The sequence below is a fragment of the Cantharellus anzutake genome, assembly GCF_015039405.1.
Source record: "Cantharellus anzutake strain C23 chromosome Unknown EI90scaffold_8, whole genome shotgun sequence".
NCBI classification, from domain to species: Eukaryota; Fungi; Basidiomycota; class Agaricomycetes; order Cantharellales; family Hydnaceae; genus Cantharellus; species Cantharellus anzutake.
Genome location: NW_024066958.1, coordinates 633,839 through 658,380, shown reverse-complemented (window position 1 = coordinate 658,380; position 24,542 = coordinate 633,839). Strand labels below are relative to the sequence as shown.

The window sequence follows — 24,542 nt, the reverse complement described above, 5'->3', positions numbered from 1 at the left end:
CCAAGCCACCCAGCCACGGGCACCCCCACCTAGACCCCCCACTCCTACCAACCAGGCCCCCTCCAGCCACCACCCCCCCTACACATGGCCCACACCCACCACCTTGCGACCTGTGCCCACACCTGCACCCACAACCCCTGCAACCCGTCCCATGTCAGGAACAGGCCCACAACCAATGGACCTTGACCGATCGAGGACTGACCAAAGACGGAGAGGGTTGTGTTACAACTGCAACGCCCCAGGCCATGTCGCACGAGAATGCCCACACCCCAAGGTCCACCGAGTCCAATGCCTGCATCCAGAGGACCTACGAGCTTTGATGGAAGGGCTGAAGAGGCAGTTGGGTGAAGGACCAGAGGCAGAAGAGGGAGAGATGGGGCCAGACCCCCAGGAGGAGGATTTTCAGGAAGGCAACTGGTGAGGGATGCGCCCTGGCCGCCTGTAGAAGATAACCCATGTAAATACTGCAATGTGCGCGAGTCAACACCACTGCAGAAATTCCATCGAGTTATCGCAAAGAAAAGGAGGAAAAGCGCATCCTCCACCCACAGAAGTGAGAGACACCCAGAGTTAACACCCGAAGTAGCAGTGTCTCCACCTGCCATTTACGTCCTCTCCAAACAATCCCCCAGATCACTCAACCTCACGGTGACGTTGACTGCTCTGACCTCTCTCGCCCCCGTATCAGTGTCAGCCCTCCTGGATTCAGGGGCCACCGGGAACTTCGTGAGCCCTGAGTTCATCCGGAAGCATAGGCTTGAGACCACCCCACTCCCACAGCCCATACCTGTCCACAACGTCAATGGCACCCCAAACGAGAATGGGGCCATAACTGAAGAACTGGAAGCCCTCCTGACATTCGGATGGCATACAGAACAGGCCCGCTTTGCAGTTGCAAACCTGGGACGCCAATCCCTCATCATAGGGCACTCGTGGTTGCTGCATCACAACCCGGAGGTGGACTGGGCATGACAGAAGGTCATCATGTCCCGCTGCCCATCCTCCTGCAGGGGGCCACGAGTGGGAGACGACCGAGACCTCACGGTAGAGCCTGGGGACGGGATATATGCTGCGATCATCCCCCCAGGGTGGGGGCACGACCTGAGAGTGACCACGACGCCCTCCCAGTGGATGGCCCAGGAGGCCCACGACCCGGGGGCAGAGCCTGTGCCGTTCGAGACGTTGGTACCTGAGCACTACCAGGACTTCCGGGATGTGTTCTCTAAGGAAGCTTTGATCAGCTGCCCCCCCAAAAGCCCTGGGACCACGCCATAGACCTGGTGCCAGATGCAAAGCTACCCAGGGGAAAGACCTTCCCTCTCTCACAACCCAAGCAGAAAGAATTGGACGAGTTCTTACGGGAGAACCTGCAGAACGGGCATATACGCCCATCCAAATCCCCGATGGGGGTGCCAGTCTTCTTTGTCAAGAAGAAGGACAGGTCATTGCACTTAGTCCAAGACTATCAAAAATTGAACGAGATCACGGTCAAGAACTCGTATCCGCTGCAGGAGAAATAACGGTCACACTATGGAAACCCATTATGGAAATATGCCAGATAAATCACAAAACCTCATACGACAAGTAGATATGAGAAAATAGAAGGACCTGAATTTTAACGAATTTTAACGAATTTTTACGAATTATTATGACTATATGTGATAAATCGAAAGAAAGAAAAATAGCAAAAATACTTCAAGCTTACCATCAACGAGATGGAATTCTCGGGGGAATTTATAGCAAATATTAAACCAAGAATTAGGACAATCGATCAAGATTTGACTATAAAAACAATCAGAGAACCTCCATGGAAACTACTTTCCCACGTCCGCACACATAGCCAAGGATGGAAGTACCACGGAACAAGGATTCCTCAGGAACTAATGCAAAATTCAAAGTCGTGTCTATAATAGGAAGTGTAGATGTCCCCCAAACGGACCCAATGAGAGTAATTACAGGGGAAACTACCCATAAATGACGGAGATATGACTAAAACTCCTGCAAAAATGAGGACAATGTCTAAAAGGCAAGCGCGAAGATTAACCAGTAACGACCGAGACAAGCTTGATAGCCCATTAGAAAGGAAGGGATCTAATCTTAATCCTCCCAAATTTTCATAATAAAAGGATCATGCGTTAATGAGATATCCAATAACGGGAATAGCGACATCAAAAGTCCGAGCTCAGGAAAAAGACGATGTTTGCATAGGATCCATAATTAAAACATACAACGAAATTTACACGGAAATTATGAAAAATGGGGAACTATAGTTAGGCAAATCTTCAGCCCAAACGGTCTGGCCGTTGTGAAGTTATACCCATGATGGGAATATAGAAATCCACATCATGTATAATGACATGTGAGGGTGGCGATGCACAGGGAACCGGCCGTCGGAACTGAGATCTGCACTTCAGCAGATCGCAAAGACCAATTTCCATCCAAATAAGGAAGAGCCCGGTCAAAACAAAGCACGGAAAGTGCAAAACAACCTTAGATCATGAGGGGAAAATCTGAAATAAATAACAGAAGCCCATATGAAAGAAATAAACACCCGCGCATATCATAAATCCTGAACAATTAAACGGAAATGGCACCTGCATACGAACGACTATGGGAACGACACACATGATTACCGAATGTGCGCGTGAACTTTTACTAACTCAACGAATACCAGGAAATAGGACACAATCTTAGTACCATTGGAAAGGTGGGAATAAATAAAAATTTATGATACCAAGAACGTGAGAAAACATCCAGAAATGAATGAGATACAAGGACATGAAGTTAGAAACCTGAAAACGCATGGGAAGACAGCTTCAAGAGGTCCAGAGTGCTAAATAAAATACATAAAAATATGATATCTTCAAGGACGACCTACTATAACAACAAACAATACATATGGAGGATTAGGATGTGATAATACAAAGGGGAATCAGGGAATATGAACGAAATTCACGAAAACCACTAAACTATGATGGACCATGGTGGGAATTTTAGGGAACGATGTTCTAATAAAGTGGAGAGCTATAACACATTCGTTTGAGTAATTCTTGACTACTAGCAACTTTTTCTTTCAGTTTTAAACCTGAATAATTCACTCATTTACCATTTCAGTCTCATTTTAACTAAATGTCACTAAATAAAATTGGAATAAATCAGCTGAAGGTCTCAGCACAGCCGTATGCATAGTAATGCGAAGTTTGAATTCAGAATCATCGAGTCATAGCAAATTTAATGGTATATATATAGAATTTGAAATAGGTAACTGCAACAAATACAGCGCAGCCAAGTTCTAATTAACCATTAAAATAGCTTAGGCGAGGGAGGACAATAAGGATTCTAGGCGCAGTCTGACCACAGTTCAGTGCAGCAAAAGCGCAGTAGAACTATAGCGTGAAATTTTCATTTTTTATTCAGTTTGAGAAAAATACACTGTAAATAAATCCTGTAAATAGAAGGTAGAGCGTGAAAAAGGAAGGCGACCCAAGGAGTATAAAAGGGAGACCCTTTCTGCAACTTTTCGCCCCCCTTAGAGAAGTAAGAAAATAGAGTATTATTTTTCTCAAGCATTTCTGGTTGTCACTCCAGCGCGAAAAAGTGATATACAGTTAAGATTGCCACTGTAGTAAAAGGCAGCAATAAAGGAGAGAAATATTAAGTAGATATTTCAACAGGAGAGCTGGTTAACACTCCAGATTTCAAAGTGTAAACACAAAACAGTTATTTTGCTACTGTTAAAACAAGCAATAAAATAAGACAAAAATAAAACAAACTCAAGGGACACTCCAGACACCATCCAAATCCATTAACTGAATAAAATCTTTGAAACTTCACCAAGTAGAAGATTAAGTTCAAGTTTAAATCCAAATTAAAACAAGAATTACACCTAGACAAATTAAGAAATTTCAATAAAGAAACAGCTCCGCAGGGCTCGGTTTATCTGTAAGTCAATTCCCAGGAACTTTAAAACTAACCCATAAAAATAGAATTAGCCAAAACACTCGGATTGGTACTATATTTACAATAAATAAAACTAGTACACTTCCCCATCCTAACTAAAGAACCAGGGAACAGCTTGGTGGTGGTCTCGTTTGAACCTCCCAACTGACCTTCCTTCGTTCTCTCCTTCACCGCTCCCCCTCATCTCAGACGTTCTCGCCCGCCTTCGCAACACCAAGTACTTTTCGGCCCTGGACCTACATTGGGGGTTCAACAACGTCCAGATCAAGGATGGGGATGAGTGGAAGGCAGCGTTTGCAACCAACCGAGGGTTGTTTGAACCCATGGTGATGTTTTTTGGCCTGTGCAACTCCCCCACAACCTTCCAGACCATGATGAATGACATCCTTTGGGATTTCATCGACTGGGAGGTCATTATTTGCTACATGGACGACATCCTCATCTTCACCGTGACCCTGGAGGAACACCGGAGGGTAGTGCAGGAGGTCTTGGAGACGCTGTGGAGGAAGCTCTTCCTGAAGCCTGAGAAATGTAAGTTCGAGTGGACATGGATCGAGTACTTGGGCCTTGTCATCTCTGAGGGCAACGTGGCGATGGATCCTGTGAAGGTCTGCGGAGTTCTTGACTGGCCGGTCCCGACCAAAGTGAAGGAGGTGCAGTCCTTCCTAGGGTTCGTGAACTTCTATTGCCAGTTCATCAAGGACTTCTCAGAGAAAGCACGCCCCCTCCACAAGCTGACCTGGAAGACTCAACCCTGGAATTGGGGCCCAGATGAGGACGGTGCCTTCCTAGCCCTTAAAGAAGCTGTCACCACTGCACCTGTCTTCTCCTTCCCCTCAGACTCCAGCTGCTTCAAGCTTGAATGCGATGCTTCGAACTTCGCAACCGGCACAGTCCTCTCCCAGCTCCAATCGGATGGGGAGTTCCACCCGGTAGCGTTCATGTCCAAAAGTTTCACGGACATAGAACGCAACTACGAAGTGTATGACAAGGAGATGCTCGCGATCATCTGAGCCCTCAAAGAGTGGCGGCACTTCCTAGAGGGCGCCAGAGAGAAGGTTGAGATCTACACCGATCACCGCAACCTGAGCTATTTCCGGATGGCCCAGAGGCTGAATCGACACCAAGCTCAATGGACCCTCTTCCTCTCCCACTTCCACTTCACCCTCGTCCACTGTCCTGGAAAGCTCATGGGGAAGCCGGATGCACTCTCCCATCGTGCTGACCACCTGAAGGGGAGAGACGACAACAAGGGGTTAACTCTTCTCGAACCTGCCTGGTTCGAAGCCCACGCGACAGAGGCAGTTTCGGTGGAAGGTGAAGGGGTGGGTATTCTAGGGAGGATACGTGAAGCAAAGGACCATGACGAGAGGGTAGTGAAGGCCATGTGAGAGCTGGGAGAAGGGATGTTAAGGTCGGATGAATGGGAGAAGCAAGGTGACCTGATCCTGTACCAGGGAAGGGTGTATGTCCTGAAAGACCCCCAACTCTGCCATGATCTGGTATGGCTACACCACGACTCACAGGCGACGGGGCACCCAGGGCAATGGAAAACCCTGGAACTCGTCTCCCGTGACTACTGGTGGCCCCGGATGGCTGAGTATGTCGGGCGATACATACGCAGATGCGACACCTGCAATCGCATCAAGCCTTTCCCCTCATGAAAGGTCAGGAAGCTTACCCCAAATAAGATCCCCACCCATCGTTGGCAGGTCATCTCAGTGGATATGATAGGGGAGCTCCCAGAGTCTAGAGGATACAATGCCATCCTGGTCGTAGTGGACCGGCTGTCCAAATGCATCCACATGGTTCCCACCATGACAACTGTGGATTCGGAGGGTATCGCATGACTCTTCTTGGGGCACGTTGTTGTGGGGACAACTCCGTGTACCGCAAAAAGTCGGATTCTGCAGAATTTGGTCACCAACACGCACTACATATCCGCTGACGCTCCCAATACTTATTCTATCACTATCCAACACTCCATACACTCACTCCATATTTTTCCTTATTTTCCCCATCATTCCCGACAGCCCCAAGCCAAATTCCCACGCCCAACCACGCCGCCAATTTCACCCCCTCTCCAGATCTCCATAACCACACATACAACCCAGCCATTTTTCTACCCATTGGTCTTCCTCCTTTACCCCCGGAGCACTTCCCAGAATGGCAACCCCATATTCGGATGGCTCAGCACAGTGTATAGCCTCATGTGGTCTTGACAGCACCTGTCAATGGCCACATCTCAAGAAGTACTGCACCAATTGGGATGAATAAGGGCTCGTTGGAAAGCTGGAGACGAGGAGGTTGCTGACGGGAGGATAGGTGGGCGCTGTGGCGAAGCGTTGCGGAGTTAACTTTTACATTTCCCATTTCGGACCCGTTATGATATGTTCCCCATTCATTCATATTTCTTTTATTGTTTCTTTGTTCCCAATTGGATATTCATCATTTACGGTTGCCTAACGGCCCGTTTACATTCCCCCAGTCCATTCATTTCATTTCAAACATATAAAAACTAGATAACAGCTTGTACATAACAAGTTAGTATTGAATAGACCCGTGAAGGGACAAGCAGAAGTTGCATCCAAGTGGCAAAGATGCCATCCACGACCCTAACGCCCCCTCTGAGCTAGTTGCTCACGTCTAAGACCCCTCACATCATAATACTCAGCCTTGACGTCCAAGAGAGACGTAGGTGAGTGTTTGTTGGAGGTTTTTGCAGACTCAGTAGTGCCCACGGACCAAAACCCAGCCCAACAAACCACACCTGCACACACTACCACCCTCCCCCTTCTCTCTGTCTCGAGTCTAGGCGATAGACCCATTACAATGTCTGGAGACACCACGGGCTCCCTGAGGAAATCCTCAGTGATAGGGGGAGTGCCTTTGTCTCCCGCTTCTCGAAGGAGCTCGCAGACCTCCTAGGTGTCAAGCTGACCCCTTCAATGCCCTACCACCCCCAGATGGATGGACAGACAGAACGGGTCAACCAAGAGATCGAGGCCTACCTCCAGGTGTTTGTCAACCACCGTCAGGATGACTGGGCGGACTGGCTCCCGCTAGCAGAATTTTCCTACAACAACCGTGTCCACTCCTCCACTCACCGAACCCCCTTTGAACTCGACACTGGCCAACACCCTAGGATGGGGACAGAACCCACATGCACATCCGAGGTGGAAGCCGCTGATGCATTCTCATCAAGGATGATGAAAATGCAGGAGGAGGCAAAGGCAGCCTTAGAGCATGCGGCGGACGAGATGGCACGATATTACAACCAGGACCGTGACCCGGCCCCTAAGTACCGAGAGGGTGACCAAGTCTGGCTCAATGCCCAAAACTACATGACTGACTGTCCAACTAAAAAACTGGACCACAAGTGGCTTGGCCCCTTTAGAATCACTCAAGTCATCTCCCCAGCCACCGTTAAGCTCCAGCTCACCGCTCGACAGAAGGGAATCCACCCGGTCGTGTCCATGACGAACATCAGACCACACCTCCTGGACAGTATCACAGAAAGACCCGCTGACCCATGCCCAGGCCCGGAACTAGTAGAAGGAGAAGAAGAGTATGAGGTCGAGAAGATATTGAACTCTACGTGGCTACGCCGGAAACTCTGGTATCTGGTAAAGTTCACTGGCTGGCCGAACTCTGAAAACCAATGGCTCCAGCAGGACCACCTAGCCCATGCCCCCAACCGGATTGAGGAATTTCACAGGACGCACCCCCAAGCCCCAGGGAGAGAAAGGGAGAACCACCTAGCCGCTTCGAGGCGAAGCAGCTTAAGGAGGGGGTGATGTCAGGGCACACCTGCCTGACCCGGCTCCACCCGGCCCAACCTGACCTGGTACCCCACTGTCCACCCTTCCTCACCTCCTCCCCTTCCCCTTCTACTCTCCTCATTCTCCCTTCCTCACTTTCTTTCTATCTTTCTTCTTTATTCTCTCTTTATTCTACATGGACGACTTCTTTGTATCAATGTACCATTGACCCATCTGCTGCACGCCCACCATGTACCCAGCCCGGGCACCTCAGGCGACTTCCTGCTGTGCCCAGCATGCATGCATGCACCGGATGGCCTTGGGATCTCCCATGGAGACACCCAGGTGGTTACGGCTGTGTGCGAGGGTGATGTGGCACTTGTGATGTGATCTAAGCCGCATGTATATAAACAAACCTGAAGTGGGAACCGAAGAAGTAGCCTTCTTCTCAACTTTCCACTTCAGTCTAAGTGGCCAGGGACCACTGTCCCACATCGGGCCTGTCAGTATGCATGCCCGATCCACCCCCCATCAGGCTCTCAGCCCCGGACGCTACACCCGGGCTCCCTTGACCCTGGACAAGTCCCTGACACCCAGTCTAATCACAGACAACAAGGTGTAGTGGGAATGGCCAAGGGGATGGCCTATGAATTGGTTTGAGCACATGCCCATGTTAAATATATTGTTGTTTAATGTCCCATTTCATGAGACTAATCATGGGACAGTGCTTACCACAGCCACACAGTGATCGCTCCCCTGCCTGCCCATTGCTATCTCACCTGCCCTACCGCCCACACCTTGCTCGTGCCCATGTCTTAACAATCTCGGCACCATCAGCTCAATGCCACTTTGCCCAGGTCTCGCCCATCTCACGATGACACCGTCACCATGGACCTACAGCTTGCTGGGTTCCAGACTGTATGCTGAATGTTCTGGCGTGGATGCGCAGAACGGAACAATCTCAGCTGTGGTATGGTCTGAAACCTAATATGCCAACAGGAACATCTGCACACTTATAAAGGGTCTCTGACCCATGCCTCCTGTTCCCTGTCAGGGCACACCCGCCTGACCTGGTTCCACCCGGGCCCACCTGGGCCCACCTCACCCGCTCACCCGCTCACCTGCTCCCCGCTACCCATCCTTCCTCCCTCTTCCCCTTCCTCCCTTTCCTCCCTCTTCCCTCTTTCCTCTTTCTCCTTTATTTCACTCTCCCTTTCTGTTTATTCTTTCTATTTACACGGACCACCTTCCCTTGTATCATTGTACTGTTGACCCGTCCAGCTTGGACACCCCGGATGACTTCCCGCTACGCCCAGCATGCGCACCTGCAGCGGACGCCCTCGGGATCCCCCATGGGGATACCCGGATGGCTGCAGCCCTCTCCGTAGATGACGTGGCACCCGTCATGTGACCCAAGCCGCATGTACATAAATGTACCTGAAGTGGGAACTGAAGAAGTAACCTTCTTCTCACGTTTTCCACTTCAGGTAAGTAGTGTAGTTCTTCCTTTTAATAACAATTCACGTTTTCCACTTCAGTCTAAGTGGCCAGGGACTACAGTCCCAGATCGGGCCCATCAGTACGCGCGCCCGCTTCGTCCCCCAAGAGGGTCCCTCCATCGGGCGCTACAGCCGGGCCCCCTCCACCCCGGACGCATCCCTGACATCCCCCAGCCATTGCCAGCCTGTTCTTCCTCAGTGAGTAAGAACGCTTTGATTCAGCCTGGGTCTGAAATCGCTGCCGTTGCCTGACAAACTCTCTTGCCCACTTCCAGTATCTGGAGCCTTATTTACAGCCTTTTTACATGCCCACCACCTCCCCTGTCTCTGTCATATCCATCCCCGGCCATCGACTTCCGGTCCCTCCGATTCCTCCAGTCTACCTCCGCTCCTTCTTCACTAACCTCGGAGCTCCCATATTCCACAATCCTCTCGGTACCCCTCGATGGTCACCACCCCCTCCTTTCAATTTATTACCTACGCCTCCCTAAGTACGGAGCCCCGAAGACTTCTGGACAGCTCTGATGTCCGCTAGCGCACTCCCGCCTCCGCTGGGCAATACACTCGCCTGCCCTGCAGAGCCCACCTTCGGGCCTATCCCTCCTTTCCGTTTCTGGGTTATCGCCTGCCTTTCCATTAACCCCGCAACCTGACTCGTCGGTAATATTCAGTCAGCTAATGTTTAACCCCGTTAGCTCTGCTCCGTTCGGCTCCGCCATTTGCGGACCTGTCTTCGCTGTAACCATATATATATTCAACTTGTACATAGGTTACACTTCAGTAATAACATCGACTAGAGTTATCCCCCTCCAGTTCTGGTTGCCAGTTAGTAAGTTAGGGCATGGACGTGTTACTAGGCACAGCGCTCTTGGCATAAGTCGCTGAGGCCGAAGCCCTCCGCCACGGAGACTTTCCTTCGTCTCGAACCTGGTCTCTGACAGTCTCCTCCTGCTAAAATATGTACCCTATGTATAACAATATAACAATAAATTCAGACAACTCCGCTACCATACAGCTAAGGTCATAACTAAAAAGCTAGACCTCGTTGACTGATCAAATCTTAACCAAAACACCAAGAAACCACTCGATGTATATTTAACTGTCAGAAAATTGCGAGATCGATCAAAAGCACAAGACTTGACATTTAAAACACCAAAATTTGATGTTTAAACGTGAATTTTGGCATCTAAACATTGTGATAAATTGTTTATGGCGTTTTTGTCAGGGCACGCCCCACCCGACCCTCGCTCCACTCCCCCACTCCGCACCGCTTCTCCCTCTTTCTTTCTCCTTCCCCCCTTTCTTCCTTCCTTTCTTTCTTTCTTTCTTTCTTTCTTTCTTTCTTTCTCACATGGACCACCTTTCCCGCTGCCCAATGTATCACCGGCGCACATGCCCATTTCCCCTCCTGTATCTCACCATTCCTATATCGCCGCCACCGCCACCGCACTTGCCCTGCACCCACAGCGGGCCCTCTCAGGATCTCCCACGGAGGCACCCGGAGAGCCGTGGCTGTGTGCAAGGGTGACGTGGCACGCCCCACGTGACCGATCCTGCATGTATATAATAACAGCTGGAGTGGGAACCGAAGAAGTAGCCTTCTTCTCACATTCCCACTTCAGGCAAGTAGTGTAGCCTTCCCTTTTAATAATAACTCACATTCCCACTTCAGACTAAGTGGTCAGGGATGCTCACCCCGTGACCAGATCGCCGCTACGCACAGCTGCTACTTGTCCCACCGAGTCCCGCATGCCGGGACCTCGCCGCTTTCGGAGCTGTCCCTGACAGTTTTTTGATATTATTGAATGCATTTTTATACCCCTCAAACACTCTGAATATGTTTTTAATAACTTAATAAATGTGTCATAAATGCTTCCTATAGCATCAAAATCGTCAAAAATCCGTCTCATATAACACATAAAGTACCACCACATCTGACCAATGTATTTTCATCGGCTGTTGGGTAGTTGTTGTATGTCATATCCATCCCTGGCCATCGACTTCCGGTCCCTCCGTTCCCTCCGGTCTAACTCCGCTCCTTCTTCACTAACCTCGGAGCTCCCGTATTCTGCAATCCTCTCGGTACCCCTCGATGGTCACCACCCCTTCATTTCAATTTATTACCTACACCTCCCTAAGTACGGAGCCCCGAAGACTTCCGGACAGCTCCGACGTCCGCTAGTGCACCCCCGCCTCCGCTGGGCAATACAATCGCCTGCCCTGCAGAGCCCACCTTCGGGCCTATCCCTCCTTTCCATTTCTGGGTTATCGCCTGCCTTTCTGCTAACCCTGCGACCCGACTCGTCGGTAATATTCAGTCGGCTAATGTTTAACCCCGTTAGCTCCGCTCCATTCGGCTCCGCCAATTGCGGACCCGTCTTCGCTGTGACCATATATATATCCCGCTTGTACATAGGTTACACTCCAGTAATAAAATCAACTAGAGTTACCCCCCTTAGGTTCTGATTGCCAGTCAGTAAGTTAGGGCATGGACATGTCACTAGGCACAGCGCTCTTGGCAGAAGTCGCTGAGGCCAAAGCCCTCCGCTACGGAGACACTCTTTCGTCTCGAATCCGGTCTCTGACAGTATTTTATTACTCCCTGACTAGTACACGTCTTGTATGGCACCAAAAGTCCTCCGCACTCGTTCGCAATTACGCACATTAGTTCCCAACTCCACCTCACCTTCCCCAGAACCCTCTCAGCTTGGTCCTAGTCGATTGGCGAGAAACCCAGTTGAGTTTCGAAGCTTTTCTAACCTTGAAACCCTCTCCCATCGACTCCGATCATGCGCCCTGTTAGGAATCGATCACCAGTTGCAGACTCCGACTTCGGAGACACCACAGAACAACCCATAGACCCCATCCACTTCTTTGGACTCGGTTCCAAGGTCCCCGACTTCGTCGATCCTCCCCCTGCTGATCCTTCCATCCCCACTGTCCCAACCACCGACGATGCCGAACCCACCTCCAACGTGGCTATTGCACAATTGGCCCAAGCCATTGCCAGTCTGGCTCATCACACCGGACGACGACGACGACAACCATCTTCTGCTCTCCGGACCAAGGTCCGCGAACCCGAACAGTTCGACGGAAAGGATCCCCGAGAACTTCGAGTATTCTTGGTCCAATGCGAGCTCAATTTCCAGGACCATCCCCTTGCTTTTGCTAGCGACCGCGCTAAAGTCATATTTGCGCAGTCCTACCTCAAGGGAATGGCCCTCGATTGGTTCGAGCCGGACCTGTTATTCGACCAGAATCCCACGCTTCGTCCGCGATGGATGAACGACTATCAAGAGTTCGTTAATGAACTTCAAACTAACTTCGGCCCTCACGATCCTGTGGGCGATGCCGAGGTTCAACTGATGACCCTGGACATGAAGGATGGGCACCACATCAATAAATACGTCGTCGAGTTCAATCGACACGCCTCTCAACTTCACGGTTACGGAGAAGCTGCGCTTCGTCGTTTTTTCTACAACAGATTGCCGGAACGTATCAAGGACGATATTGCTAGAGTAGGTAAACCCTCTACTCTCTCTGAACTTTGCACCCTGTCCCAAACTCTCGACGCACGCTATTGGGAGCGTAAATCGGAAGTTACACGTCACGCAAAACCCTCTTCCTCTAACATTTTCGACAAGTCCACCACCGCTTCTCGTTCCGAACCCGTCCCTTCCTCCTCCTCTTTCAACTCCGCTTCCGGTAGTAGGCCTCCGAAGGACAATAAGAAGTCCGAGGCTAGCTCCGTTAAACCGGACCTCTCGTCTAAACTCAGAGACAACGGCAAGCTCACGCCACAAGAGCGTAAGCGTCGTCTCGACGAGAAACTTTGTATGTTCTGCGGTCAGTCTGGCCATATGGTCAAGGACTGTCCCAAGTCTTCTTCTTGCGCATCTAAGGCCCGTTCGGCCCAGACCGAGGAGCAAGGATCCGCTTCCGCAGAAGCAAAAAATTAGTCTGCACCCCCATGGACTCCGCACGGACCAGGGGTTGCGATCCTTCCTTCCATGCGCTCAAAGAAGTGCGTTTAAACGCGTCTTCCATTTCCGACTTATCCTCCCTCCACATTCCCGTTTCCTTTTCTCTTTCAAATGGTCTATTTTCTCCTCTCAATGTTGACCCTTCGGTTAATGTTCTACCCGTTGTAGATAGTGTTGCTGATGTACCACTCTCTCCTCCGCCCCCTCCGACTACTTCCGTAGATTGATCCACCTCTCTCCGCTTCTCTTCTTTTTCTCCTCCCGTTTCTCCTCCGTCCAATATTAGGACACAAAATAAACTTTTCCGCTCCTATGAGAACGTACCTGCACTCGTAGATTCTGGGTCTTCGGACTGCTTCATCGACGACACATTTGTAAAAAAGTTGGCCTTGAAGACATACCAGATTAAACCCCTACAACTACGCCTATTCGACGGTAGCACCAACTCAATCATAACCCGCGCCGTTGATATTCCCCTCCGCTTCGCTTCCGGAAACATCACCCCCACGACTTTCTTTGTCACATCACTGGATGGATCATGTTCCCTAGTCCTAGGACACAACTGGCTTACCCGCTACAATCCATTGATTGACTGGGTCTCAAGCAGTATCACGTTCCGAACTTCCGAACCTACCAAGACAGTCACTCCAAGCTCTCCCCCGTCGTCTCCGGCACCACTGCCGTCGTCCGACATCCAACCATCTGATGTTTTGCCAGCACCTCAGTCGCAGGCTGTTACTCCTCCGCTACCATCTATCGAGTTCGTCAGCCATTCCGCATTCGCAAAGGCTTGCCGACTTGAAGGATCGGTATCCTTCAGCCTAACCATCCCTTCCGAGGAAAGCCGCTTGAGGGCTGCCTCATCCCACACCGACTCCGTCGACCTCTTGGCCGTCCCGAAGGAGTATCACGAGTTTGTGGATGTGTTCAGTAAGAGCAAAGCCTCGACGCTGGCACCGCACCGTGAGCACGACCTAAAGATCGACCTTGAGGAAGGCACCTCCCCACCCTTGGGTACCATGTACTCTCTCTCTCCTTCGGAACTTGAGGCCCTCCAGGCGTTCTTAGATGAACACCTGGCCTCTGGTTTCATTCACCCCGCTACTTCCACTCACGTGGCACCGGTCCTCTTCGTCCGCAAGAAGGACGGATCCCTCCGTCTTTGCGTTGACTTCCAAGGGCTGAACAAGATCACCAAAAAGGATCGCTACCCACTTCCCCGCATCTCCGACCTCCTTGACGCACCTAGCCGTGCCACAGTCTATACCAGACTCGACCTCCGGCATGCTTACCACCTGGTTCGCATTGCAGCAGGCGACAAATGGAAGACCTCTTTCCGCATGCGCTATGGTTCCTATGAGTGGCTTGTCATGCCATTCAGTCTCACGAATGCACCTGCAGCTTTCCAGCGATTCGTCAACACGATCTTTGCCGACCTCTTGGACGTTTCTGTGGTAGTCTACCTAGACGACATCCTTACCTACTCGGAAGACATGGCTTCGCATCAGGAGCATGTCCGAGAAGTTCTTAGGAGACTCCGCAAACATGGCCTATACGCCAATCCGAAGAAATGCGAGTTCCATACGGACACTACGGAATATCTCAGTTACTGCCTCTCTCCTTCCGGACTCACCATGTCCATCAAGAAGGTCAAAGCCGTCCAAGATTGGCCCGAGCCCCGTAAAGTCAAGGATGTCCAATCCTTCCTTGGCTTCACTAACTTCTATCGGCGTTTCATTCACCAATACTCCGACATTGTGGTCCCCTTGACACGCCTCATGCATAAAGGAGCCCCCTGGCTATTCTCCGACGATTGTCGCTCTGCTTTCAACACCTTGAAAGAGGCCTTCACTTCCGCTCCTATCCTCACACATTGGCTACCCGACGCCCCCCTCATTGTAGAAACTGACACCTCCGATTATGCGATCTACGGAATCCTTTCCATTCGCTGTGATGATGGAGAGATTTGCCCCATCGCTTTCCACTCTAGAACACTCTGGGCACCGGAGCTCAATTACGACACCCATGACAAGGAACTGCTCACCATTCATGATGTGTTCCGATCATGGCGTCACCACCTCGAAGGTTCAGGAACCCCAATCGACGTCGTCACCGACCACAAGAACCTCGAGTATTTCTCCACCACCAAACTCTTGACCCGGCGGCAAGCCCGCTGGTCAGAGTTCCTCTCCCAATTCCACATGACAGTCCGATTCCGTCCTGGAAGACTCGGAGTTAAACCAGATGCGTTGACTAGACGTTGGGACGTCTATCCCAAAGAAGGGGATATGGACTACACTCGTGTCAATCCGCAGAACTTCCGACCAGTCTTCACTTCGGAGCAGCTCACTGCGTCCTTACGAGCTACATTCCTAGCTGCCACAGTAATCCGAGCAGCCGTACTTGTCGACACAGAGGCTCTTCATCGAGACATCTTAACCTCCCTCTCCTCCGACACCACAATCTCTTCTCATCTCACTTCCCCCAACCTCCCCAACTCCCGCTGGTCCGTTGATGCCGAAGGCCTCTTAAGGCTGGACAATCGCATTTACGTGCCGGATTCTAACGATCTCCGTCTCCGCGTTTTGCGAGACAAACACGACCACCAACTTTCCGGACACTTCGGGCAAAACCGGACTCTGGATCTAGTACGTCGTGAGTATACCTGGCCGGGCATCCGTAACTTCGTCAAGAGTTACGTATCCTCCTGCACTTCGTGTGCCCGTGCCAAGGTCCCCCGTCATAGGCCTTATGGCTTACTCAAACAACTCCCCATCCCCGAACGTCCTTGGAACTCCATCTCCATGGATTTCATCGAACAGCTACCCTCCTCTTCCGGATTCACTTCCATCTTGGTCGTCGTGGACCGCCTGTCCAAACAGTGCATTTTCATCCCTACCCACGATACCATCACCTCTCCGGAACTGGCCAAGCTCTTCCTCCTCCATGTGTTCTCCAAGCACGGAGTTCCATCCCACATCACCTCCGACAGGGGTCCGGAGTTTGTCTCTCATTTTTTCCGTTCACTTGGTAAGGCCCTTGACATCTGCCTCCACTTCACCTCTGGTTATCACCCGGAAGGAGATGGCCAGACCGAATGGATGAACCAGACGCTCGAGCAGTACCTGCGCATCTACAGTAACTACCAGCAGGACAATTGGTCTGAACTCCTGCCTCTCGCAGAGTTTGCATACAACAACGCTCCGAATGCCACCACGGGCATCTCCCCGTTCTTCACCAACAAAGGCTACCATCCGAACATCACCGTTCACCCGGAGCGAGACCTGACATCAGTACGCACCCAAGAGTACTCTGTCGATCTCAACTCCCTCCACCACTTCCTTCGCAAGGAAATGCATCTTGCTCAGATCCGCTATCAGGGCCTGGCAGACTCCCGTCAGAGCCCTGCCCCAGCTTTCGAAGTAGGAACCTCGGTCTATGTAAAGGCCAAGTACTTCCGCTCCACCCGACCTTCCAAAAAGCTCTCTGAGAAAAACCTCGGCCCATTCGAGATCATCGCCTGCGTTGGAACTCATTCCCTCACTCTCCGCCTGCCGGAAAACATGCGAGCCATTCACCCAGTATTCCATGTATCGCAGATCGAACCCTCCGTCCCGAACACCATTCCGAACCGCCACCAGCCACCTCCGCCTCCCGTAGAAATCGAAGGCGAGATCGAGTTCGAGATCGAGGAGATACTCGACTCCAAGATCGACCAACGTAGATGCAACAAGTTGCTCTACTTGGTCAAGTGGCTAGGCTATGAAGGGACCGACGAGGAGACACAATGGCTCCTTGCCGGCGAACTCGATCACACCTCCGACCTCGTTGAGGCGTTCCACTCTCGGTACCCAGCGAAGCCTGGACCTGAAGCTCCTTAGGAACCCTGACTCCTCTCCCATTTCTCCTTCTCCCTCCACTCCTCACTTCCGTCTTTCATTTTCCCATTTTCTCCTTCTCTGTAAGTACAGCTCCCCTCACCTTACTAATTCTGGGCCTTCAAGGGTTCAGGCCTAAGGGGATACTGTCATATCCATCCCCGGCCATCGACTTCCGGTCCCTCCGTTCCCTCCAGTCTAACTCTGCTCCTTCTTCACTAACCTCGGAGCTCCCGTATTCCGCAATCCTCTCGGTACCCCTCGATGGTCACCACCCCCTCATTTCAATTTATTACCTACACCTCCCTAAGTATGGAGCCCCGAAGACTTCCGGACAGCTCCGACGTCCACTAGCGCACCCCCGCCTCCACTGGGCAATACAATCGCCTGCCCTGCAGAGCCCACCTTCGGGCCTATCCCTCCTTTCCGTTTCTGGGTTATCGCCTGCCTTTCCGCTAACCCCGCGACCCGACTCGTCGGTAATATTCAGTTGGCTAATGTTTAACCCCGTTAGCTCCGCTCCGTTCGGCTCCGCCAATTGCGGACCCATCTTTGCTGTAACCATATATATCCCGCTTGTACATAGGTTACACTCCAGTAATAAAATCAACTAGAGTTACCCCCCCCCCTTAGGTTCTGATTGCCAGTCAGTAAGTTAGGGCACGGACATGTCACTAGGCACAGCGCTCTTGGCAGAAGTCGCTGAGGCCAAAGCCCTCCGCTACGGAGACACTCTTTCGTCTCGAATCCGGTCTCTGACATTGTAAATAAACGCCATGAAACGTTTCCCGGGCGTTTAAACGATATACGGGATTTTCCGACAACACGGGTTGCATGTCACGTGCTCAAACCAATTCATAGGCCGTCCCCTTGGCCGTTTTCCACTACACCTTGTCATCTGCGATTAGCATAGGGTACATATTTTAGCAGGAGACAGGGGAGGTGGTGGGCGCGTAAAAAGGCTGTAAATAAGGCTGTAGATACTGGAAGTGGGCAAGAGAGTTTGTCAGGCAATGGCAGCGATTTCAGACCCAGGCTGAATCGAAGCATTCTTACTCACCGAGGAAGAACGGGCTGGCAATGGCTGGGGAACAGGAGGCATGGGTCAGAGACCCTTTATAAGTGCACAGATGTTCCTGTTGGCATATTAGGTTTCAGACCGTACCACAGCTGAGATTGTTCCGTTCTTGTCAGGGCACACACCCTGACTAGCCCGGACCCGGACCCGCGTCCGGACCCGCTACGCTTCCCGCGTGCATTCCCGCGCCGCATGGTCCCCGGACCCTGCCTTCATGTGACTTCCGGGTATCCCCGGAAGTTTTCCTGATATGGTGGCCACTGTGATGCGCAGAACTGTCAGGGGACAACTCCTGGGTCCCCATGACCCTCCCCTATGGTCCACAGCCTCTGGTCTGGCCAGCCCTATCCAGGGCACAATCCTACTGTGGGTAAGGAGATGAATAGATAAACAGTAGGTAAGGTACACTTGCCTACTGTGGGTAAGGAGATGAGAAGGAAGCTAACTTCTCATCTTCCCCGCGCCGGAACGTTCAGCATACAGTCTGGAACCAAGCGAGCTGTAGGTCCACAGTGATGGTGTCATCATGAGATGGGCGAGACCTGGGCAAAGCGGCATTGAGCCGATGGTGCCATAGTGAAATTGTTAAGACATGGGCACGAGCAAGGTGTGGGTGGTAGGGCGGGTGAGATAGCAATGGGCAGGCAGGGGGGCGATCACTGCATGGCTGTGGTAAGCGTGATTAGTCTCGTGAAATGGGACATTGAACAACAATATATAAGCGGTACAATCCTTGGATCGGGTGTGGAGCACCTTGTTGACAATATTTGGAGGATAACTTGTTGTTTAATTTCACGAGAGTAATATAACAATATAACAATCAATTCGAGTAATCATGGGACGCAGTCTGCCCTCAGCTGACCTTAGGTTTTCCGCTTCTGCTTGCCAACTGGCTGGGAAACCTAGCTGCGCTCTGTCGGGACCGCTTTGGCATTCACATGCCTTCCCTCACTGATCACCGATCTCTCGTGATTTCTCGCGCAACTTAGCGAATGGCCTCTGTCGTATTCTGAATGTTTCGTCGCAGGTGCGCAAAGCGGACCATTCAGAGGTACATACTGAACTTTCGCTGTTGAGAGCACTCATATTAGGGGGCATCATGTGTGGTTAAACTGGGTTCTGAAGTGGTTCGAAATTGACCTAAATTCCACCTCAAGTGGGGCCTGAGTTTAGAGCGAGTTTAGGTCACTTCAAGGGCGTTCACAGTTGGGTTGGTTCCAAAGTGCGTCCAAAGTGGCCCGGGCCAACTTCAACTCTGGAATAGGGCCGATCGCTTGACTCCACTCTAATGGTTGACAAGAAGTTTGTTCTTTGGTTTCTTTTGAGCTGAGTGCTATGACAAAGGATCGCAAATAGGGATCGATGTTCGGCTTCGCTCAACTCAACCTCTGCCCCAACTGTTATTCCTGGTCCCCACTTATCATCAGCTGCACCGATTTGTCTGCCATGATTGGGGGACACATTTGGTAGTGTAGAGTCACTGAACATATAATGTAACAACAATGAGCTATGTTGCACCATGACGCCGTCGGCCAGGTCGTTACAATTCCAGGATGACATGTCCAAGAACAGCTTTTATGGAGTGCATGGTTTAATGTCAGGGGAGGGTACAGGCTAGGACTATAACTTCTACTCACCGATGTTCCAGCCAGCACGAAGAGGCGGACCTAAAATCAACCCAAGAAACGCGCAAAGAGCTCGTTGTCATTTATGCACCATATGTTTTCAACGAAGTGCACCCTGCCCCGTACTAGGTCAAGTTCTGGTGGGCAGAAGTCAGACCCGAAGACCAGATTCAGCATCGGACGGGCCCGAGCCACTTCGAGCAACAGTTGACACCAGTTTTGATGACAAATACTGCGGATAATGAGAAGTTGTAATGCAGGGAAGGAAAAGTGCACCGCTGGTCCAGTGGGTGGCTCTCCATTATGGGACGGCGGGAATTCGGGAGCCAAACTAAGGAGTTGAATGAAATCATCATCGAGCCAGTGCACTCGCAACATCCTAAGGCTCTCGAAACGTATAAAGGCATAATCACGGGCATCAAATATCGAGTCCTGTATCACTAGCACCTCGAGACCGTTGAGAACATGCATGATACCGCTGCGTGTGCCAGCGTCGAGTCCCTCCAATCTTGATAGATGGTGGAGACTCGGAAAATCCAGATATCTAAGGTTTGGCGCATTTTGGATGGGGAAACTACACCACATTTCGGCATGCGCTTGAAGCGTGAGCTCCTCGAGAGTGGGGAATGACAAAGAGGAGAGAAGAGGCTCGAGCCCTGTGCGGAGGGAGGATATTTTAATTTTCTTCACATCGCGGCAATGTCTCAGCACTTTGAAAACCGTCTTTGGGTCCAGTCCCGATAACTTCACCTCATCCGTAATTCTGAAACCAGAATGAAAAGATATTGCGATGGGCGTGCTAATATCGAGCCAACGCAAAGCGAGAGGAAGACCAAGATCAAGTGTTCCTCTACCTTTCTCGCCAACATTAATGCGAAGTTGATCGAGGCGATCGAATGTTGAGTGGGGCAGCGGCAGCCAAACCATTGCACGATCAACTACGTCATGCTGATCATGCAGGTCGAGACTCAGCCGGTTACAGCGATGGTAGTGGGGCGACACCAAATCCCTGACGCACTCGTGGACGTATACGGGTACCCCATGGAGCGATATGGTCAAAGTTAATGGGGCACCCTTGGATCGGCAGAGATACAAGGCGGCGCGCTCTAACCTAGCACGCACGAGTGGTGAAGCCAGGTAATCTATCGGGCTCCAGCACAACACATCACTCAGACAAAAATAAATGGATATCTTTGACCAGAATCGTGCTTCCTCCAATGCCAGCAAGCGCCAATGCCTGCAGACCAACGAAACAGCATGCATCCCCTTCGAAAGAGAAGGAGAGGGGCCATCACTCAGACCGAGCACGAAAATCTCGCGCAGGATCTCCGCAGGCAGATAGTTAATATGACAGGAGGTGGTCCTCAACATGGAGGTCACGGACGAGGGGAGGGTGGCAGGGTCAAGGAAACTTGACCAGCTTATGATTTGAAGATTCGGAAGAACGATTAGAAAGATCAGATGCAAGCAACTGCATGTTAGATGATAAGACAATAAATTCTATGAAATGAGTTACCGAAAAGAATTTCTGCATTCGCATGTTGTCCATTGTTTGTTGCATACTTTGCATACTTTGCACACTTTGCACACTTCGCACACTGTGAGTTGTCGGCAACTTCCCTTAGTTCCCACACTTTCCTCAGCTCCCTGTCGGCAATTTCCCATAGTTTAATTCAGACTTTGCATAGATTGCATACTTTGCAGACATCGCATACCCCACATACCCCACATACTTCATATACATTGCATGCATGCTGAGGCTGTGATGGATTATTCGCTCTTTATCAATCTTGTATATCAGCTAATTAGAGGTTTAGCTGTTTAATTTGTTGCGAGAGTTGAATGAGGGTATAAACAAAATTATATGGGGATTCACTGAGGCTACCAACCTACTAGGATGTGTGTTGAGCTAGAATTAATGCATGGTGCTATCGCTCAATGGCTTAAGTGTTGCAATACATTGGAGCTGCATGGGTGTGGGTTCGAACCCAGCAAAGGCAAAAAGTTTTATACTGATTTCAGGTGGTCGTTCGGCTGTGTCTCACCAAGGACCGCGGGGCATGTTCTGCCTGTATATGCAGTATCTAACTGACCCTGAGCTGCTGGTCAACCCCCACGAGGAGTAAGGCCCAGCTCATAAGAATTCGCTGTCATGCAGGTGGTGGGTGTTCACATCATGAGTGCCTCGGTGAAAATCCCACTGTGGAAATTCAAAAAAATTGTGCCACAGGGAGGCAGGGAGATCTATGTACATAGATTTATGTTCCATAACTATGCCGAATAAATTGTGATGAATTTCAGTAATTCCTCCCTGAGCGACTCGTGTGAATGATACATATTGGTAAAAATGGGGAAAATAAGGATTACTGATATTACTGTAGTACCAGATACCCCTAGTGTTCTTGCAGATATCAAGGTAAGGTATGAAATTATGAGGATGCAGATGCCTGGGATTGCTTGTATTGCAGTGCAGCATAAAGGTGTGGGAAAGGTCACCTGATATAGGCTGTGCAGTTTCAACAGCTTTTGTTCCCTCGCTCCCCACACAGTTGGCACACATCATCACAAGCAACAATGGGTAAGGTCAAGAAACCAAGGGGGACAGCTGGGAAAGGTAATAAAACATGTATTTTCCTTATGTATATGTGCTGATGTGTGTCTTGCCCATAGTTTCTACTATACTTTCTGAATGCGAGCCAGAGATCATGAAAGTAGTCAATGCGACAACACTCCTCGATGTTGATGCAGCATGGGATAGACTTCTTAGCCTTCTGGCACAAAAGGCAAGCATACAAAAGGTCATTATATAGTAATCTACTTTGAGGTCTGCTATTCTCATGGGTAGTTTCTGCAGATCCAGGTTGAAGGTCTTTTGCTCAGCAGGGCCAATGGCTCAGCAGAAGGCACTGTAGATGCCTCCCGTGCACAATCTCTCAGTGCACACCCACTCCATATTTCCATATGCAGGGCCATCAAAAACTTTGACAGTTTTCGGCCACAGCGAGCCTCACACAATACCAAGTCAAAATTTGTATGTCTGCTGTCTCTAATAAGCCTTTTGAGTGCTGACCTATTATAGGCAAGGATACTCCAGTTTGACCAGTGCCCCCACCTGCAAGATCTTATTGAGGGGGGGAAGTTTGCTGTCCACATCATTGAGTATGATGAGAACAGTGATACACGTTTTAAGATGTGTACTCAGCGCTCCTGGCTTGTTGATGCCTCAGGGGATGGTAGGCCCCATCAGGTTATCCGAGAGGGTAAAAAAGTTCAAGTGGGAGGTGATGGATGGCTGATTCTTGATGCTGACACTTCTCATATTGTTCTCAATCAGAGTAAGTTTGTGATTATTTATTTAATGCCTTATTAGGGAATGTACATCCTAATTCCACATTATCTCCAGGGGGTGAGCCAGAGCTCATTGCAGTGCGAAATGCCACCAATTCGCCTGAAGTCCTTGCTGAGATGAGCAAAACTATCAAGAAGCATGTTAGTGAGCGACGTGATCTCAGGGTGAGTTTAGAGTATTAATCCATCCCATTAATACGTTCTGAGGGAAACAAAGCCCAGCCATCCTGGCTCTCTGTATGCCTTTGGAATCAGTGCAGGGGCTCGCCACTGTCGCAAGTTTGGTCATACCAAATTTTCAAAGCAGCCTGAGTACACTGAGTCTGAGTCACGTGGAAGTGACCATGACCTACTGGGCCTTGCTTCCCTTGCATGGGCTCTAATTATGTCAAGGTTGCCCATGGAAATTATTAAGGAGTTTGCTGATGGGCTGAAGAACAGTGGTGTTCCTGCCCTTTTCTCACCCTCAATTGAAAGTGGTTGTCAGTATTCTCCATGTTTATCTTGTTATTCTCTATGCTCACCCATGCAACAAAGCCAAAGGATACTATTTCCCCTTTCGTGGTAAACTTTATTGCTTTCATGATAAGCCCCATCCACCACCAGAAATATATTATGCACAAAATTATACTGCGTATGTGATGCTTCCCTGGCTATGATAGTTTTGCTTGCTAACTTCTGTTCATAGTCCTTGTCACTGTGATGCTGCCTATATTAACTGGGCATTTGGATTATGCACATCACGCTCAGTTAGTCCTGGATGTGTTCACCATGGTGCAGATTTTGTTGATGTGAGTTTGGGGATCATTTTGCGCCATGCCCCAGACACCATCTTCGCATTTCGTCCTCGCCATCGTCATGGAACAACAGTGTGTGACCATGTTGAACATTCTGGGATTGTCTTCACCTTTTCCAGCCACATTCTAGCAGCATATGAGGTTGCACTGAAAGATGGCTATGAAGCAAAGCCTGTTTTTACATGGGAACGTGTTGACATTGATCCCAATGTTGGGAGTGACTTGCCAGATGATGAGTATCAGTATTCATTTTCTTGCACTGTAGAAAATCCCTGGGAGTCTCTGTGTGGTACTTTGTAAAAATTAGGTTTGGTGTAATTGATTGGCATTGTCAGAGTTCACACTAGTGTCAGGGAGCATGACATCCGATGGTGTCAGATACATAGGTTCCAGATAGAGGAGTGTTGTCATATCCATGCATACCCGATCCCGACCTGACTCCTGGACCTCCATCTTCACCACCTCCAGAGTCCTACCCTACTGCCATCTGTTCCGATATTCACCTTCGGTCCTGACACCACACCTCCTCTCACCCCTCATGCCATCTCCACTCCTCTGTCCTTCTCCTGCCCTATCTCCATCCGCTCCGATACTCACCTCGGACCGAACACCA

At 50.2% G+C, this 24,542-nt stretch overlaps 2 protein-coding genes across 2 annotated transcripts; one reads left to right on the top strand and one right to left on the bottom strand.

Moving 5' to 3' along the window:
• Positions 1-19,832: 19,832 nt before the first annotated feature.
• Positions 19,833-21,537, bottom strand: EI90DRAFT_3013338 (uncharacterized protein; the record flags this gene model as incomplete). Its single annotated transcript, XM_039056652.1, has 3 exons — positions 19,833-21,255; positions 21,348-21,431; positions 21,509-21,537. The coding sequence occupies 3 exons, from the start codon at positions 21,535-21,537 to the stop codon at positions 19,833-19,835; spliced, it is 1,536 nt and encodes a 511-aa protein (XP_038920247.1).
• A 1,800-nt stretch (positions 21,538-23,337) lies between these two features.
• On the top strand, positions 23,338-23,791 carry EI90DRAFT_2908955 (uncharacterized protein; the record flags this gene model as incomplete). The annotated part of the gene is made up of 2 exons (XM_039054353.1): positions 23,338-23,614; positions 23,670-23,791. Coding segments are annotated over 2 exons (399 nt in total), but the record flags the coding sequence as incomplete, so codon positions are not given.
• Between the last annotated feature and the right edge of the window lie 751 nt (positions 23,792-24,542).